Raw genomic sequence first — 14,634 nt, forward strand, 5'->3', positions numbered from 1 at the left:
ATGAGAGCCGGAGCCTTTTGTTTATCAAAGACGGGCGGACAGTTAGTCAAAATCCCCGGGCGCTCTGCTGACACTAGCAGGTTATGGCCATGGATATTATGGCTTCATCACAGCACTGAGCTGAAGGATGGAGTCGACTGCCAGGTATGAACAGGTCCCTGCACCCCAGTGTTCAGTGGTGACACCAGGTGTAAATATTAATACTAACAGGGTGAAGATCCCCCAGAGACAGAGACATGTATTGAAGATTAGTTTTTAAGAAACTTTATCAGTCAGGTGACAAATTTGGTGACTGCTCATCACGTCTGTCATGGAGCAGACAGTAAATCAATAACATATATATATATATAGATATAGATATTGAGCTATTAATAATTATAATATTTATTATAAAAAATGTCACGAAACAATACTAAATAATAGTTTCAAATTTATATTTAGTTTTAGGAAAAAATAATACATATTTTAGACATCATCTTTAAGATGTGTAAAGTTGTGATGAACATTTCCTTTGCTCATTTTAAAGATCAAGAGTATAAACAATCAGTCAACACTAGAAAGAGTAACTTGCAGAGTGTCTATACTCTGCTGGAGGATTCTGAACGTGGAGGCAAGTTATTAATCTATGCACAATCTGAAGAAATCCATACTGATGAGATTAAGATGAAAAATAACAAGAATTTTCCTTGACACACATTTTATTTGATTATTTCTAAGAGTAATCTGTGTAAACAGGTCACATAACAATGATCTGTGATCAACAAGCCTCCAGCGTCCCAGCAGGGGCAACAATCACTGGTTATTATTCATCATATCAGGGATATTTTAATATTGGGATTAGTGACAGAAAGTTACACAGATGAGAAAATTAAAAAGCAGCTTCTGCGTCAGGTCTCTAAGGATTCACTTTAAGGATTAAGGACTCTGCATGATGAGTGATTTTACATAATTTAACAAATTTAAATGCAGTAATATCACATATTACTGTGCAATTATTTGTGGAAGAAAAGAAGGAGTGAGTCACTTTCTGAAACTCATTCTCATAAACTTTCCAAACTGATCGTAAATCAATGTTTGAACCGAGGGTTACATCACGTATTGGACCTGCGGGGAACCTGAAACTGAAACCTTTGAGATTTAATGGCCCCCATGGCTGTTAAACATGAAAAAATTATTTGGGAGAAGTTAAGATAAAAGTCTGGAACATCATAAACATTTTGAAAGAACACTGGACAGACAATCTCCTGTATTACTTGTATTCAAGAAGTCGTAACTCGACACGATGTCCAAAAGTGCCTGTCAAACAAAAATCCTGCTGTAATATACATTTTTAACGTGCGGCCAAACTGACCACTTATTATCCAACAGGACTTTGTTTTGGTCAATCTGTTGAGGCTTAGACCCTGATGACATTAATCCTGTTTATAGTCCCCTTCTCATCACATAAACACACTCACACACTCACCAGGGTGTAACTGGCAACGAGATGAGCTTTTGTGTCTGATGCAAAAACAAAAGAAAAACAGATGATTAACCTGCTGGAGTGACAGACAGCTCCACACAGTCAACCTGAGCATCGTGGTTCAGCTGCCTTCATCAGCAGCTCCCACACATGAGGAGGAGGAGGAGGAGGAGAGAGTGAGGGACTACCTGGCAGACACCAGCGTACACAAAGACGCAGGGGGAAATAAACAAGCAGATGTTTCTAATGAAGTAGGAGGCTTTGAGCACTCAGAGGGGATTGGGGTTATGCCGTCAGGAGAGTCCCTGACTGGCCGGCTACACGCTGTCCGAACACAGACACAGATGAAGGAGATTAACGGAACAAGACGGTCGAGGCTTATCAGAGATTTTGCGCTTTCGCTGTAGAAGATGTCAGTAAAACAAACGAGGGCTAAGTTTCACCCAAATGCTCTTGACACCAAGATCATCTTACAGCCGCTGAATCTTGAGATTTATTTGGGGAATCTAAACGCCACACGACCCATCGTCCTCGTCTGTGCGGAAGAGAGACACAGATGACGTCAGAACTTGTTAATGACTTCAGAGCTAAAGAGGAGATTGTTGTCAGACAACCCACCACGAGTTCTCCACTTAGAATAAGTTGATGGTTTGTTAACATACTTTTGTCAAGTTATCAAACACACATAAGGGTTATTAAAAATATTTTTACTTGATTATATTATATGAAATAAAATGTTTGGTTATTATTTACATGAAAGAACCAAGTGAATAAATGAATTATTGATGCGGAACATGTCACCAAAAATATAATTATATGTTACGAAACACAGATAGTTGGAAACTGCTGTCCAGACGTTTACCTGGAAATTTGTCATAAACAAGCATTGGCAAGTTGTGGGGTGTGGTTCTTTTGTCCCATGTAAGCAAATAGCATGATGGGAAAGACGGAAACTGTAACTACATAGTAAATAATGATAATTATTCAACTTATAGGTGATTATTATTTTCCTTTTAACTGTCTAAAGTCCTGACTAATTAACTTCAGGATTTATCAATTGTCAGAAAAATGTTTTCCTTAATGACAAAACCAATTTTCTCAGTTTAGTTCTCCTGAGTCTCTAAACAGAAACATTTCCATTCTCACAAATGATCCTTTTTATTTCATGGAAAATAAAACAAACATATTTTGTAAGTTGGCACACAGGTGGCACTCCTTGAGTTTTTTTTTTTTTTTCCTCTCTCTCTCTCTCTCTCAAAAACAAGATCAGAAATTCAATCAAAGAGCAGAGCTCAGCCAATAGGATCTCAGTGTCTGTGGCAACAGCAGCACAAGTCTGAGCAGCCATTGGTCCGATGTTTCACACAGTGAGGGCTGTAATTGGCTGACTGTGTGCCGGGGCTTCATTGCCTCCATGGCAACATTGCTTCCTTATTGCTTAGGGAAGGTGAAAAGGAGGGAGAGAGGGGAGGCGACTTTCACTCAGACACTACCTCTGCATTATTCATCCTTTGTCCCTGAGCGCATGTAGAGTGTGTGTAAATGTGCGGACGTGTGTTTCCATGTTGCTCCTGGTTTGAGTGGCAACGATTGGCTGAGACTTGAGGGGTGAATGGGGTGAAACCTGTGCAATAATTGCACTCAGCAGTGCAATGCATCCAGCAACACCATGTCTATATATAAAACAGCTAAATGAGTTCAGAGGCCGCTCAGTGAGTGACTCTGCCTTCAAACACACCTACCAGCCTTTTTGGCTTTATTGCTCTGAACGGAACAACTAGCGGTTTGGGACCTATTCAACAAAATGAGTGTGTTACGAGGAGCAGCAGCGCACATCTGGACGGGCTCGCACCACCCTCACTCTGAGCAGGATGCATGCAGGCGCGTCAACCTTGAGCGAGGACCGGATGAGGACAACACCACGACTCAAACCACCAGAAACAACAAAAACCACGCGGCTTGTTTGTTGTTGTTTTGACCCCCCCACCCCCCAGCCCCCTTTGCATATGAGGGAGGGGAGAATTATATGGAGGGGGAGGGAGAAGGAAGGGTGAGGGTGGGGTTAGCTGAGAGAAAAACATCACACAGAGATTAGGTGGGGGTGCAGGACTCCTCCTCCATGTATATGTCTAAGCATGATGGGGCGGTAACGTCTGTTGACAGGCGTGCCGGGCAGCGAGCTGGCTGGCTGTTCCTTCCGACAGTGAGCACGGTGACGAGATGGCAACAGGCACTCAGCATAGCACGTGCTCTCAGTTGCCATCGCAACCTGCCCTTGGATACAGCGTGTTGGTTGGCCCTTTCTAACTGTTGTTGTTCTGTGAGGCTGATGAAACCTCGTGGGTGAGGGAGGGCAAGTGGTACAGTGTGTTGCTGCTTTTTTCCCGCCTTGGCAGAAAGTGTTGCTAGGCACATTAGGGGTCAGTTGGTAAACAAACACACGCATTTAATATATAATCAACCCTCCCATCCCAAAGACCTTCAACTTTGAGGTTTAATTCTTAAATACTTGTAATTAGAGACCAAGCAGGATGATCCCAAACTATGTTACAGAAACATTTAATGAGATTATCCTGATTTTAAGGCTAAATGTCTTTTTTTTGTTAATTCAATTCTTTATGTAAAAACTGACGATACTAAAATAATATCTTCATTTATGGAAACAGTTGAATATTTTATTACAGAAAAAAACATATGACAAAACCAAACTGGTACAACTGTGAACAAACAAACAAAAATAATCAAGAAATGTTACAACAACAAATGAACGAATGCAAACAGCTGTCTATTTTAAATGCTGGCAATATTTGAATTGCATTCTAAATATTTTTATGCAGTTAACACGGTGTGTCTTTTATTTAAAAGGTTGTCAATACAAATTGAGTGTTGCTCTGTTCCAGCCATTTAAAACATTTATTCCAGCGGGTTCATCTACCTTCATGGCCTCATGTTTCAGGAGGAGAACAAAGAGAAAAGTGTCTGTGGCCTCCAGTGGCCCAATCGATATGGCGATGTGCTGAGTGTGCAGCCCGCCTGATGAAATCCTGCACAAATAAACATTCTGCTCCCAGCACACACTCACTCCGCACCGAGACACACAGGAAAGATGGTGCCTCGAGCCGCAGGAGCACGAGCTGACAACATGATTGATTACGAGTGCGGGGAGTCTTTGTTTCACCATCGGTAATCAGAACAAAGCGAACAGTGTGTGTGTGGTGTTTCTACACAAGGTGAAGCTAGGACAAGACGTGCCACTAAGGGAACGTCTTTGAGATGAAACTTAGAAGAGGAAGCATTAATGTCAAGGTAGAGATGGGGGTGAGGATATATAAAAAAAAAAAAGGGTAAGTTCAACACCTGGACCCACCCAGACATCCAGCGGTCGTCCATCGCTGTCACACCTCATCGTATACATCCTGGACCCCAGCTTCAATCTCCTCCAACCTCTGTGCCATGGACATGACCAGCATTTTCATCTGTGAGGCGGGAGAAGAGGTAGAGTTTATTGATGGTGCAGGGTTCAGGATGTGTAGGTGAACAGAAGAGGGTGGAAAGAGGAGCAATAAACGAGGGAGGAGCAGGGTGGATGCCGAAGAGTCCGAACAGGGGAAGAAAAAGAAACAAAGGCTAAAATTGGACAGGTGGGAAGCAGTGAGGAGGAACGAGGGGAGGAGTAAAGATAATTTAAAAATGGATTCAACGAGGAAGGATGACAAAACCCAGAGGGGAAGTGGTCAGGGACGGATGGGTATGAAGGGTGTGTGTGTGTGTGTGTGTGTGTGTGTGTGTGTGTTTGTGTGGAGTGGGCAGGTCAGCGAGTGCAAAACCCAAACAAATGTCTGCCAGTCAGACAGAGACAGACAGACAGAATACATTAACTATGGCGGCAGGGCTGGAGAGCATCATCCTCAGATACAGTCCAGCTCAGACTTTGTAATTTTATTTACAAAATCCAGATTTTTTTTTTTAACAGAATAACTTTTTTTTTTCAAGTGTTTTAAATGTTTGAATCTTGAGAGTTAAAGAATATTTAGAATGAAGTAAAGTTACTTTAAGCAACAGCAATACTTTCCCATGAAACCCAATCAAGTGAAGTAGGGCTACAACTCTGATTATTTTCATCTCATCATTTCATCATTATTTTTCTACTTAATTGATTAATCCCCTGGTGTAAAGAAAAATTGTCCCAGGAGCCTAAGGTGACATTTTCCAGCTGCTTTTCTGTCTCCAAACCAACAGTCCAAACCCCAGAGATGTTGAATTTAAAGCCATTTAAACTGTGAAAAACAGAAACTCTTCACGCTTGAAAAAACAGGAGCCAGAGAATGTGGGTGTTTTTGATAAATATACATCTTAATCAAATGATCATCATTCAATTTTCTGCAAAAACAAAGTCTAGAAGAACTTTGTCTCAGTAAAATGCAGTCCAAAAATTTGCATAACACTAACTGAACTGTTCAACTGGTTTTTGAGAAGCATTTTACAGTGTTGCATTTCAATACATACAAGGAAAAGCTCTTCACTCACAGAGTTACATAATCTTTTTTGGCAAGTAAATGAACTGTGTAAGCCGGTAAAACAGCTCTGGCCACAAACTCAAACGTAAAAGCAGATGAAAAGTATCGAGGTGAGGATCTCTCAGTGAAAAAACCTTAACGCCAGAAACCAAAAGATGTGATTTAAGAAAGACCTGATTTTAATTTTTGATCCTGTCAATGACCTTTACAGTCTTGTCATAATGAACCTTTAGAAAATGATGAATGACGGCTGTTAGCGTTGAACGAGTCAGTGTGCGGTCATAGTCACATTAATCATCAGCCGGCTCACTCCGGGGCTAAACACTGATGTGGATTTTTGGAGGCTCGTGCAGATACAGATATTAGGAAGTAAAACATTTCTGAAATATTTTTTTTTTTTTTAACTTGGCCATGATTCCCAAGATGCCGTTAACAAACTAAAAATTATAATTGAGGATTGTGATTTTACTTTCTAAACATAAACTTCAACATAATAATTATCAAACACAAATAAAACCAAATATATAAGAACTTAAATAAAATGTAAACACAAATCTCTTCAGCATCGTAAACATATTTTTTTATATTGTATTGAATATTATAAAAAATAACATGATTCTAGTTATTATCATATAACTATGATTTGCTATTTACAAACTATATACTAACTATGGCTGTTGTTTTCCCAGCAAACTGATGACACTTCAGACGGTTTCTATTCACAGCCATGAACGAGGTGGATCAGTGGTAACCTATGTATTAACCTAACCTACATATTATCCAACATGAGCAAACCCTGTTCATTTCATTGTATCGTGTTTTGACACGGCCCATTGTCTTTGAGTGACATGCTATAGAGTATCGCTATAGTAGAAAAGAAGACAGGAGATAATTACACACTGAAGAAGACAGGAGATAATTACACGCTGAAACTAACACAAGTCACTGACAGAACATGGCACAGTACTTATAGTCCTCATATACATTCAGAGGGTTTTTTTTTTTACTTGAGCAGCTCAACCTGTTTAAAATATAAACTGTTGGATTAGTAAACATCTCATGGTTTAATCATCCAGTCGTCACATGCAGGAAAAATCCAGGGAGCTGAGCCAAAACAAAACTAAACTGCAAACATACATCCAGCTTTAATGACAAAGACACTCATGATCAAAACATGTTTTTCCTCCAGCAAAGATTCCTCAACATGCCTCTCGTCACAGCTATTGTCCTGCCTGCACGCTGGCACAGGCAGGGCTGGCACGCCATCACCCCCTACTGGCCAATTGGTGTTTTCACAGCTATTTTTTAAACAAAGGGTGATTAAGATTAAGTTTGATCATCACCACAGCTTTCCAGTGAATTTTCATACAAATACAAAAAAATAGCACTAATGTGATACTTTGAAATATATACTGCTAAATCGGGGGAGTGATAAAAATGTGAAATAGGTGATATTGAAATTAAAAAGGTGGAAATTATAAACAGAATTATAAATCAGAAAGTCAAAGAATTATAGAAAACATAGTGACTGAAATAACTGTGCTCTCAGACGATGACATGATGAGATGATGTAATGTCTGATATCAGCGTCTGCCCACACCAACAGCCCGGGCTTCCCAGAACTAAGCTGATGTCACCATTAGTACAACCTGTGCATTGGTAATCAATGAGAAAGAGCTGATAAATAGCATTGTGTCATTTACTCAATAGTTAAAGCTGCTTTAACTGATGTGGTCGTCAGATTTTTATCATTTTTGCACAAAAAAATTGCTTTCAAGACTAAACTCCAAATGTGTTCGGAGAAAAACGGTGGTTATTTTGTTGCCATGAGTTTTAAGGCTTTGTGACATTTATGCTCAACATTTTACCTCACAGCAATATCAGAGGAGCCAAACAAAGGGAAGCAGCAGCAGAAATTTACCTCTGTTAGCTGTTGTTCAACAACGCCTCTGTACTCCAGCGTGACCAGCTGCTCTTTGGGGCCCTCTGCTGCCAACATCTGGCTTGCAGATCCGAGCACATAGCTGGAGAAGATTTACAGTGGTATAATGACAGAGTGCTAAACACAGACACAGGAATAAAGATACACATCATTCAAATCCTACAAATGAAATTTAATAAAATACATAAAACAATAAGAGGTAAGATGTACACGTTCTGTTTTAATCTTGGAGCATGAGTCACAACATGTCTCACATTTTATTTTCAATTTTCTCTTTGTTTAACTTTTAATTGCTTGTGCCTTTAAACACATCATCCCTGTGTTTCGCGGTAAATTAATTTACTGTTCATAGGACATTTTGCAGAGTGCGACCAAAATTAATATTTTGGGGGCAGAGTATAAAGTTTCTGATTTCCTTATATTGGCCAATATCTAAAAATGATTCCTAAGACTTCGTTATCAAACCCTTATAACATGTCAAGTTTTAATATTGGTGCACATCGGCAAACATTAGGGCTGAACCAGATATGTCACTAAAATAATCATAGCGGCCAAACGATAAATCAGTCGGGCTCTAATTTAAAAATCAAAATGTCCTCACATGGCAAAGACTTTGTGAGACACAGAGACCAAAAACCTGATCATTCGGAAAAAATACTTTTGAGAAGGAAAAACTGTCTGACGGTGAACATACCTGTCGATGTCTGCAACGTTGAAACAGAATGCAAATCTCTTGTGGTCCAGCTTCTTAGGCGTGGACGTGTAAACCATGCCCAGCACAGAGTGACAGGCGCGACAGAAGAGATCCATGATCAGACTATAGGAGAAAAAATAAATCAATCAAAGCTTAGCCCAAAAAGTACTCACACACAGAACAAAACACTAGAAGACTTATCAATGAATTCCAAAACACAAAACATTTAACAATTTTGTTATCCATCAACCTCCTCTATGGTAAAACTAATGTTAAATATACCCAGACCCTCAAAGGATAATCAGTATTGATAATGGACGGCCGAGTGGAAGTACGCCCAGCTGAATTTACATGGCCACTGTTAGAATGGCTGGCAGGGACTGTCTCCGTGGTAATCTGAACACCAGGTGATGAGACGACTGAGACTTACCAGAGAGAGTCTTTGCCTGCTTCATGCAGTCGACTGTCCTCTCCAACCAAGACGTTGTCAGTGACCCCTGAAATCAAAACATTGCAAACATCAGCACCAAAGCATGAGCATGTTCGGATTAATTCGTCACATGAGAACTACAACACTGCAGCTAATAATTAACTGAATTATTAAAATACTGTATAATTATTTCATATAACAATAATATATAATCCTCGTTAATAGTTATTTTTGGTAGTTTTTCCTTATACTTGTTGAGGTATTTGTGAATATGGGCTATAGAAATAAAATTTGATTGATTGATTGATATAACTGAGATATTTTCTGCGTGAAACGCTCAACAAAACCATTAAAATATCATTTTTTGGATTTGAATTATTCCCTTAATCCAGTGAACATCTTCTTCTTCGGTCAAAAGCACAAAACACTGACTTATCGTCATATAAAACTTATTTGCTTAGAAAAATTATTAATAATTCAATAAAAATTGTTATGGCTATTTTCTGTAAATCAACTAATTGGCTGATTAATAAGGGCAGTGGTTGGTTTCTGGGTGTCTGATGAAATAATGTACAGAGGTCAATAAAAGAAATGTTAATCATGACCGTGTGTTTTACTGTTGTTATGAATGTTTTCTTCTTTTCTTAAGTATTTGAACATATGTATCCTTAAGCCTAGTTTATGCTTCTGTGTCACGTCGACGGCGTAGGTGACGCAGTCGTTGAGCAAAGTTCTGCGTCAAGGGAACGCGTTGCTCTGCAATTCACCGCCATGCCACTAGGGGGTGTAGCTGTGTGTTTGTGTGGTTATAGCCGAATCCTCGCTTTTACACTTAAAGGTTCAGTGTGCAGAATTTAGTGACATCTAGTGGTGAAGTTGCATGTTGCAGCTGAACACCCCTCACCTCCCCCTCCTCTTCCAAACATGAAAGAGAACCAGTGGCAGCTTCCCGTTGTCATAGAAACTCCAAAAGTGTTTAGTTTGTCCAGTCTGGGCTACTGTACAAAAAACAACAACATGGCGGCCTCCACAGAGAGGACCCGCTCCTGATGTAAATATAAAGTATTTCAATATAAAGGGCTCTACCAGAATAAAGAAAACAACAAGTTTTACTATTTAGATGAAACAGTGAAAACATCACGAGGATTATTTTATTTTCAACTTGTAAATCTCACTGAACCTTTAAGTGTTTATTATTTCTGACTCTCGCTGCTGTAATGTCGGACATTTCCCCACAGTGGGACTAATTGACCTGATGTCATCTAATGAAAACCAGGTCCGAGACACTCACTCTTCAGTCTGATCTGGTTGTGTCCGTCCTCACTTCCATCCCAGGACAGAGAATCCCCCACAGGTGACTTGCACTTCCCGCAGATGAAGAGCACAGGTCCGTCCTCAGCCTCCTCTTCCTCCCGGCTCTGCCCGAACAGCTTCTCCTCCACAACACTGGAGTTGATGCTGGACGTCTCCAGCGTTTTGTTCCCGATCCTCTGGCGGGGTTTGTTGGCCGAGCCCGGGGGGTCAGAGCTGGACGACAGGAAGGTGTCGTTGTTCACCTTCTTCTGTCGGTGTTTGGATTTGGACAACTTTTCTCTCTCCGCCATTTTTCTTCAGGTTCTTCCTCCGAACAACGTTTCAAACTTTGGCGCGAAGTAGTCAACGGGGAGAAGTCACCTCTGTGTACTTCCGCTTTCGTCTCCCCCCGCGATAGATAGATAGACAGATAAATAGATAGATAGATAAATAGACAGATAGATAGATAGATAGATAGATAGATAGATAGATAGATAGATAAATAGACAGATAGATAGATAAATAGGCAGATTGATAGATAGTATGACAGCTAGTTTTGTATAATTTTACTAGATTGAACGAAATAAGAATATTTAAACCACAATAGTATAAATAATAATGATGATTTAACTATATGATTATATAATTCAATTAAATAAATAAATAAATATGAACTCTTTTCTCAGAGGTTTGCCAGAATCACGTTTTGTTTTGTTCATATTGTTTCATTCAAGCAAAGTGGTAGCCGGAAGTACCGTGAACTATCTTGAGCCCAGTTTCCCCTTTGAAACGTGACCCGGATGCACTTTGTCAACACAGTGAAATGTGTTTTTCTTGTCTTCACTGAGTTTGTCGCATGGTTTTTTTATATATAAAAATCTAAATCGCAGTTTTTGTGAAAAGCCGACAGAAATAACGTTGTTTGCCAAAGAGGAAGAAGAAACATCGCAGCTTTGGACGTTTTTCATTGGTTGGAAACGCGGAAGTAATTCTTAATTCCAGGGGCGCGAAACCAAAGAGCAAAACACTAGTTGTTGTTGGAGCTGCAGGAACTTTAATAACTCTCCTCTCGTCACCTTTTCATTCGCCATGTGTGAGAAGATCGAGGCGGTAACGTTCACTGTGTCGCTAACATACAAGTCACATGGCTGCGGTGGTTGCCTTGTTGTTTATCCTCCGTCTCCCCCTCAGGTGAACAGCTGGCTCGGCTCGGTGTTCGGGGACCAGCCGGTGCCTCAGTTCGAGGTGAACACCAGGACCGTGGACGTGTTGTTCCAGCTGAGCCGCTGCAGCGAGGCCCGGTGCAGCGACACGGCTCTGCTCATAGAGGACATGAAGCAGAAGACATGCGAGTACCAGGCTGATGGTGGGTCACTGACACATGTGAGGTTTAACACATGTCACTGACACATGTGAGGTTTCACACATGTCACTGACACATGTGAGGTTTAATACATGTCACTGACACATGTGAGGTTTAATACATGTGTCAGTGACACATGTGAGGTTTAATACATGTCAGTGACACATGTGAGGTTTAATACATGTGTCAGTGACACACAACCGAGTTAAACACGTGTCACTGACACTTGAGTTAAACATGAGGTCAGTAAAACTTCAGTAATACTGACAGGATCAATGACCAATAGACAAAGTGTCTTTACACGCTTCACTGGCACTTTATTCAGGTGTAAGACGACACTATTGTCCATTCACTCACACCACAAAGTTTTCACAGCACTTTCACAGTTAAACAGTTTTTCCTGCATCCAGGTTCACATCTCCAGGACGTTCTTCTCCAAGGTGTCGGCCTGTCCAGTGCAAGCTTGTCAAAGCCAGCTGCAGACTACCTGTCCGCTTTAGTGGACAATGCTATGGTGCTTGGAGTGAGGGACACGTCATTGGACAGGTATGTTATAGTTGCAGCGTTGAAGTCTGTGTTCTCACAGAAGGACACGGAAATTTAACCTTAAAAGACTTCAAAGAAGATCTTTGTTCCTTGTGTAGCTTCATGCCGGCAGTGAACAACCTCACCAACGAGCTGCTGGAGGCAGAGAAGTCCAACAGACGACTCGAGAGGGAACTCAAAGCCCTCAGGAAGAGACTCGGAGCCACTCTGGTGCTGCGGAGCACTTTACAAGAGTAAGAATGTGGATGTTGCAAGCTGTTCTTTTCCCATTGTTATAGAAAAACAAATACACAGTCAGGCTGTTCTTCACGTGTACTCAATTTCTCAATCATCCTCAGGGATATCAACAAAACTGTGAAAGCTCAGGCAGTGGAGAGCGCTAAAGCAGAGGAGAGACTACTCAACATGGACTTTGTGACAGCAAAGGCTAAAGAGCTCAACAACAGACGGGAGAGGGCAGAGGTGTGTTGTGTCGCTATTCTTCACACTTTTGTTTTTCACCATCACAGATTTTAAAATGAACATTTTCATGCTGATTAGGTCACATAAGAATCTGAGATCCTAACTGAGGGCTGATGAAGTTTAAACTTTTGGGGTCGACTGAAGAACTGACCATATCTGTCTTGATATCGCTCGCAGAGAAACAGTTCTCATATAATTTTATGGCTCTTTTCCAGCTCTATGTTTCATCAGCATGCAAAATTCCCTTTACATCCATGATGGTGCAGCACCAAAGTGTGATGAGTCATTAATTTGGCTGAAGAAAAAAGTTTTCAATGTTTCCAGAGGGGCAGAAACTGCAGGCAACTGTACTTTTATCTGGAGTTACCGGTTTTATTTTGTCTAGAATGACAGACTGTATTTTGATATAATATTTGATGTATTCTGTTACTGCCTTTGGTTAAACAACAGAGATGATGCCAACACCTCTGTATCAGTGTCAGTATGGACCAGGTTTTCACTGTTTGTTTTAATCCAGGCTCAACTCACGTCGAGGAACATGGACAAGTCCATCACCCACCAGGCTGTCATCCAACTCTCTGAGGTATCCATAACTCCGCACATTGCCATAGAAATGAAGTCGTAACATCGTCCGCTTTCAGGGATTTAAAAGTGGGTCATCTTATTTTTCTCTCTCTGCAGGAAGTCACAGCTCTGAAACAAGAAATTATCCCCTTGAAAAAGAAACTGGAGCCGTACATGGATCTCAGCCCAGTATGTTGTTTTCAGTTTGTCCTGTAAATGATTCTAACCTAACCTGTGAGAAATATGTGCTTAATTTAACTGTATTAAACCAACTTGATAATCGAACCAGTCTTCAGATGTTTGTGTTGCTGTGCTTGATTTTACTAAATTATTTCCCCTCTTAACCACCACAGAACCCGTCTCTTGCTCAAGTGAAAATAGAAGAAGCAAAAAGAGAATTGGTGAGTGTCTGAACAGCTTAGTTTGCACAATAATGACTGAGATGTTGTTGCTTATTTTTTTATTTTGATCTTGTTTTGCTTCCTGAATTTCAGGCTGCTGTTGATTCCCAGCTCGAGATGAATGTGGATTTCAAGTAAAGATGCTTTCGTAATTTAAAATCTGTTTTGAGCCGGAGCTTTTCTGTCCATGATAAAATAATAACAATAAAGTGTATCGCTGCCATGTCCTGGTGATTGTTTGTCATGTGATGCAGCAGCTGACTTCTGTCTCCCTGTAAAGATCCTCTGAAGCATGAGATGGTAATGTCCTCTGAGGGTCTTTCGTTGCATGAATCACAATCTTTCTTTCCTTTAGTTTTCTCTTTATCGACTCTTCCTGTTTGTTACAAAACATCATTAATGCTAATCAAGTGTTTTGTCTTTCATTTTCTGGTCGTGCGATCGAGGGGCTTTGTCCCCAAAGAAGTTTATCAGCGATAGTCGTGAGAATCTTTCTGGCCCAACACACAGAGAGGTGGCGTTATTTCAACAGCTTCATTGTATTAGAAGTAATGAAAAATAGGAATAACGTGTACTCTTTATGGTAGAAATACACACAGACAATAAACCTCAGCAATATGCATATATATGAGTATATATATATAAATGTATATATATATATATATATTGTAAATTAGCACTTGCAGCAGTATTCTACATATGAAACTATCATGTCATTCCTGCCTGATTATGAAGGATATCCTGGTTATTTTCATAAGTTTACAGAAGTATTTTAATAAAAGTGTATTCTTAGGAACGTCTTTTTCCACCATAGCTCGAAACATTGCACATTTACTCACATGCATTTTTTTTTTTTTGTACCTTCCTGTTTGACCTATATGGTTGAACCACGTCTGCAAAACAAAATCCAGGAAGCTTTTTGAGCTTGACAACAAAATTCCTCGGGCTTTGGAGGGATAA

At 40.2% G+C, this 14,634-nt stretch overlaps 2 protein-coding genes across 2 annotated transcripts; one reads left to right on the top strand and one right to left on the bottom strand.

The window, feature by feature from the left end:
* Nucleotides 1-4,111: 4,111 nt before the first annotated feature.
* Nucleotides 4,112-10,712, bottom strand: mis18a (MIS18 kinetochore protein A). The gene is made up of 5 exons (XM_020097004.2): nucleotides 10,337-10,712; nucleotides 9,046-9,112; nucleotides 8,616-8,738; nucleotides 7,901-8,003; nucleotides 4,112-4,938 (listed from the first exon to the last, which is right to left on the bottom strand). The coding sequence occupies exons 1-5, from the start codon at nucleotides 10,647-10,649 to the stop codon at nucleotides 4,858-4,860; spliced, it is 687 nt and encodes a 228-aa protein (XP_019952563.1). The 5' UTR covers nucleotides 10,650-10,712; the 3' UTR covers nucleotides 4,112-4,857.
* A 407-nt stretch (nucleotides 10,713-11,119) lies between these two features.
* On the top strand, nucleotides 11,120-13,897 carry haus1 (HAUS augmin-like complex, subunit 1). Its single transcript, XM_020097100.2, has 9 exons — nucleotides 11,120-11,448; nucleotides 11,530-11,704; nucleotides 12,112-12,247; nucleotides 12,346-12,480; nucleotides 12,586-12,709; nucleotides 13,227-13,292; nucleotides 13,391-13,462; nucleotides 13,627-13,674; nucleotides 13,768-13,897. Exons 1-9 carry the CDS (start codon nucleotides 11,428-11,430, stop codon nucleotides 13,810-13,812), a joined length of 822 nt encoding a protein of 273 aa, XP_019952659.2. The 5' UTR covers nucleotides 11,120-11,427; the 3' UTR covers nucleotides 13,813-13,897.
* Nucleotides 13,898-14,634: the final 737 nt, after the last annotated feature.

This window comes from Paralichthys olivaceus, chromosome 15 (assembly GCF_024713975.1).
Source record: "Paralichthys olivaceus isolate ysfri-2021 chromosome 15, ASM2471397v2, whole genome shotgun sequence".
In the NCBI taxonomy this organism is placed as follows: Eukaryota; Metazoa; Chordata; class Actinopteri; order Pleuronectiformes; family Paralichthyidae; genus Paralichthys; species Paralichthys olivaceus.

Coding starts and splice junctions, on each gene's coding strand:
- mis18a (XM_020097004.2), bottom strand. CDS start 10,649: ATGGCGGAGAGAGAAAAGTTGTCCAAATCCAAACACCGACAGAAGAAG. Junction 9,113..10,336: donor CAACCAGATCAGACTGAAGA/GTGAGTGTCTCG, acceptor TTTTGATTTCAG/GGGTCACTGACAACGTCTTG. Junction 8,739..9,045: donor GCAGGCAAAGACTCTCTCTG/GTAAGTCTCAGT, acceptor TTTCTCCTATAG/TCTGATCATGGATCTCTTCT.
- haus1 (XM_020097100.2), top strand. CDS start 11,428: ATGTGTGAGAAGATCGAGGCG. Junction 12,710..13,226: donor ACAGACGGGAGAGGGCAGAG/GTGTGTTGTGTC, acceptor GTTTTAATCCAG/GCTCAACTCACGTCGAGGAA. Junction 13,463..13,626: donor CGTACATGGATCTCAGCCCA/GTATGTTGTTTT, acceptor TAACCACCACAG/AACCCGTCTCTTGCTCAAGT.